Consider the following 4,681-nt stretch of genomic DNA (forward strand, 5'->3'; position numbering starts at 1 on the left):
TCACTGCTGCTAAAATGAACAAAGAGGACAAGGAAAAGGCCCTCAACAATCTTCTTGAACAAACAGACTCTTCAAGAGTGCTCTTCACATTTAATTTTGTTTTCAGGGATGACATGGAGTTATTTCTGCAAGAATGTCGTGACAAAATGTGCGAATTGTGTGAATTGTTCATTTTGTAATTTTTGATTTTAATTTATACATGATTGTCATGACTAATTGGGCATAATAGTGAATTGTTCATTTGATAAACTGTAATTGTTGTATAGTTTTAGTTTGTTTCTTTTAAAATTATGCTGCTGTTTGTGTGAGTGTGTAAAGTTTTATTGAAATGTTTTAATTTTCTTGTAGAGAAATGCATGATGCATGTTCTTTGCTTTGGAGTAAATGTTTATTTGTCATGTTGTGATTAAAGCATATTTAATATAAAATGCCTTAAGTTTCAAGCATTATTTTTAATATCATGAACAGAAAATAACTTGTGTAATGCAATGAAAGAACACCTTTATACAATAATATTAAACAAAATATTTTTTAAATGTTAAATATATCGTAAGATGCACAAATAAAGTATAATGTTTCTTGTGAAATAAAAGCAAATTACGCTCCATAACCGTGGGTGGCGCTGCTCTGATAAGAACGTAAGCTCCACCCCTCACTTCCGGTTCTGTGGCTGGGGTTCTGTGGCTGGGGTTCTGAAACTGGTGCTGCTGCGGGTCTGCAGTTGGATATTATTGGTGCCGTGTGACTGCTGTGACGTATGGTTCTGCTGTTCTGCAATCGGCCCTATCTCAAGTGAACTACTTCTTTAAGTGTCATCAGGACCTGAGGTTGCGATTCTCCATCAACACCGATAGAGGGAGAATTTCATTTCGTCATCTACACAATATGGCGGCATACAGAAGAAAACTGTTTGCTACTGGACTGAGGTTGGGTATAATATTTTTAACTGTTTCATGCTTATATATCGTTTCTTATCATGAAACGTAATTGTGGTTTCTATACAGTCATCAATAATAGTACAATAGTTGCCGTTAGACAAGCATGTCTGTAGATAGCTGTAGTAGCGTAGATTGCTTCCTAACTTTTTTATGTTAGTTTTTATTAATTCGAAGCTTACATTGTCTTTCATTTCAGCGTTGTGTTTAAACTGTCATGTATATAAAGTGTTGTTCTTGAACTGAGTGACTGACATTTTCGGCTGTGCCTGACATGAGCTTTGTCATTGTTTTGTGTAGCTGTGCAGCTTCCTTGATAAACAGAAGCTCCTGTCAGAGCGGTCGTAGACTAGCTGTGCTGCCCACACTCCTCAGAAAGAACTGGATGACCTTGAGTGTCACAGGTGCTCTGTGTGCTGTTCCATTCTTCCAGGTCTGCACCAAGATATTGTGATTAGAATATCGACTGTTTAATTGTTTTAGCTGCTAATATTTAGTACACAAGTACAGAGTTCAAACGATAACATCATTCTCAGATTCTGCTATGTTGTCTGCTAGATTCACTGAAAATGGCCTATGAAGATGACCTAGTAATTTCAACATTAGTTAATTAATATTTATGAGCTCAGTCTTCACTATGTAATGATGTTACTTCTTTAGTGTTATTTTTCACTAAAGTGGAATCTGACAAACCTCCTTAATCACTGTTTTTTCTTTGTCTTGTTTAGAAACCAGAAAATCTGTCCCATGAAGATCTGGTACGGAGAGCGTCGTCTCTGGTCACAGACAGTGCTAATACTTACCTCTCACAAACTACTTTAGCGCTTCTCGATTCCCTCACAGGTTATGTTAAGGTAATCAAACCTATTGAAACTGTTCCATTTGATTTTGAGATTTAAAAAAAAATCACAAGAATAACATCCAGCATACTTGTCTTCTCTAGGCTGTGAACCATCTTGTGAAATTACACAAATCGTATGTGGCTTCTATCAGCAAACTCTCTCCTGTGGAGGAGGATGCATTCTGGCAGGTCATTCTTAGGCAGCGTCAGGAGGTAATGATTTGAAAATACAGGAAGTTATTGTTCCCAAGCTTTCACATTAGACATAATAATACCTTCTTCTTCATGCCTTCTTTTTATTCAAACTGATTGCAAAGTTGTTTTTTTGTAATTGATTAGGTAATTGAAAGGAGACAGGATTGCGAACAATTTGAATCCTGCTGGATGATGGCCATCAAACTCTCAGAGCTGGCAGCAGATGCAGCTTTCAATGCAGGTAGCTTTCATTTTCTGGAATAAGCATTTACATTTTTTTAAAGTCTCATCTGTTTTATGAACTTCAAGATTTTTACATAATATTTATAATAATAAAAAAAATCTATTAAATTATAATGATATACTGTATAGAAAGTGTCATATGCTCACTAAGGGTGCATTTATTTAATTTAAAATGCAGTACAAACTAATGTTGTTAGCACTTTATAAATCTTTTTGTGAATATCTATTTTTATATTTATATTAATAAAAAGCTATTATTATATTAATGCTTACTAAGCATGCCTTTATTTATTAAAAAAAATAGTATATAATATAATAAAATAATATAATAATAAATTTCTTTTTTTTTCATTGTAATGTTGTTTTTCACTTTTAATATTTTTTATGAACATCAAGATTTTTTGTTTTTATATTTATAAAAAATATATTAGGCTACATTATATTATATTATATTAAGAAGTCACAATTGCTAACTGGGGTGTATTTATTTATTTAAAATTACAATAAAACAGTAATATTGTTAGCAATTTTTTACTTTTTAATTGTTTTTATGAGCATCAAGAATTTTTCTTAATATTAAATATATAATAAATATATAAATAAAATATATGTATATATAAAATAAATAATATTTAATAAATAAAATATATTTATATATATATTTAGAAGTCTCATGTGCTCACTAAGGGTGCATTTATTTATTTAAAATACTGTAAAAACAGCAATGTTGTTAGCATTTCTTTCACTTTTTAAATGTTTTTATGAACATCAAAATTTTTAGTTTATATTTATATTAATAATATGTATTATATTAAGAAGTGTCATGCTCACTAAGAATTCATTTATTTAATTAAAATACAGTAAAAACAGTACTTTTTAAATGTTTTTGTTAATATTTATATATTACAAATCAATTATTATGTTATATTAATTATATTACGTAAATATACTGTAAGTTTGAGACAATTTTGAAAGTAGTTTCATATGCTCACTAAGGCTGCATTTATTTAATTAAAATAACACAACACTTTAAAATAACTTGTCTATTTAAATTTATTTTAAAATATAATTTATTGTGACTGGAAAGCTGAATTTTCAGCAGACATAATTCAGTTATTATACACCATTATTATATAGTCTCTTTTTATTATAGTATATTATATGAATTTATGTAAGTTGCTATATTTGGTCACTATTTTCAACTTGGGTTGTAAACTGCATGTTTTATATAACCATACATTTTTAAAGACTTGGTGAAGGTCAAAAGGTCACCACAGGGTGAAAGTGTTCTTCTAAGTCACTATAGAGATATAATACATCCCAAGTAGAAAAAAATTGGCACCTACTGCCACTTGGTGGTCATTGTTTGAATTGCACTTTTATCCACATGTAGTAATAGCTTAACCATATTTGTCCTCTCCAGGGGCTGACCAGGCTTCTGTGACAGCACAGAATAGTCGACAGCTCGCGGAGTCCCAGGTGGAACAAATTCGACAGTTGATCCCAGAAGCTGAGAGACAACTCAAAGACTCTAAAGCTGAGGACAGTGAGAGGCTTCAAAATGCTCTCAGCACTGCAATGGAGGATGAAGACATCCCAGATGCGTATCTACGAGAGGACTAGTCGCATCAAGACCTCTAGCACAGTTTTAAAGTATCTTCAGGACTGTGATACAAAGAACTGTACCACTACTGAAGCACAGAATTGTATTTCTGTTTGGTAATGCTGTGAAATCTGAGGTGCAGCCAGGATAACTTATATAAATCAAGTATAAGTGTTAAATACAAAATTATGAGGGTATGAAAAGGGACTTGGTAGATAACTACATTCTAGATCAGGGGCTTCACATTTGTTTGTATTTGATAAATGCAGTTGAAATGTGATGAGTTTCACATTTAAACCAGTTTTGGATTTAAAAACAGCTGTTTCATTCATCAAAATCTCCTTTTTTACTGTATTGACAATATTCTACCTGTGTGATTTCTTATTCATTTTTAAAATAAATAGTGGAAAGTATTTGTTTTGAATCGAATCTCTATTTACTTTTATTTTGTTTTAATGATATAGTTCTTCTGTGATTTTTTCTATAGGCTATTCTGATGTTATGAAACTACATTATTATTATTATTTAAACAAAAAAAACAAAACATTTTCCTCTTATTGTTTTATTTTCAGTCACTGTTCCTCTCAGTCATCCATCAGTAAATTGCACACTAATACGTTTTTAAAACAATCTATTAAAATGTGATTTGTGAAGACCTCATTTCTAGACCTAAATGTGCAGTATCGCTGATATATATTCACTTCTCTCTCATGTTTGTCTCTTTAAATTGCTCTTGCCATTTTAAACCATAGTAATGAATCTCTCATCAGTCTGGTTTTTCAAAGCCAGCCGTCCAAATGCTCCCATCTATCTCCACTGATCTCCACCTGTTGTTTTCTCGTGCTGTGGGCTGAAGGGCTCATT

General features: G+C 31.7%; 1 protein-coding gene across 1 annotated transcript; it reads left to right on the top strand.

Moving 5' to 3' along the window:
* The first annotated feature begins 862 nt into the window (after nucleotides 1-862).
* On the top strand, nucleotides 863-4,230 carry diablob (diablo, IAP-binding mitochondrial protein b). The gene is made up of 6 exons (XM_073825008.1): nucleotides 863-926; nucleotides 1,236-1,368; nucleotides 1,664-1,789; nucleotides 1,879-1,989; nucleotides 2,116-2,212; nucleotides 3,638-4,230. Exons 1-6 carry the CDS (start codon nucleotides 886-888, stop codon nucleotides 3,835-3,837), a joined length of 708 nt encoding a protein of 235 aa, XP_073681109.1. The 5' UTR covers nucleotides 863-885; the 3' UTR covers nucleotides 3,838-4,230.
* The last annotated feature ends 451 nt before the right edge of the window (nucleotides 4,231-4,681 follow it).

The sequence above is a fragment of the Garra rufa genome, chromosome 19 (genome assembly GCF_049309525.1).
Source record: "Garra rufa chromosome 19, GarRuf1.0, whole genome shotgun sequence".
Classification (NCBI taxonomy): Eukaryota; Metazoa; Chordata; class Actinopteri; order Cypriniformes; family Cyprinidae; genus Garra; species Garra rufa.

Bases quoted from the DNA above. Each gene is read 5' to 3' on its own strand.
- diablob (XM_073825008.1), top strand. From the start codon at position 886: ATGGCGGCATACAGAAGAAAACTGTTTGCTACTGGACTGAG. The intron at 927-1,235 runs GTTGGGTATAAT...TGTTTTGTGTAG, and splicing joins CTGTTTGCTACTGGACTGAG to CTGTGCAGCTTCCTTGATAA. The intron at 1,790-1,878 runs GTAATCAAACCT...TGTCTTCTCTAG, and splicing joins CCCTCACAGGTTATGTTAAG to GCTGTGAACCATCTTGTGAA.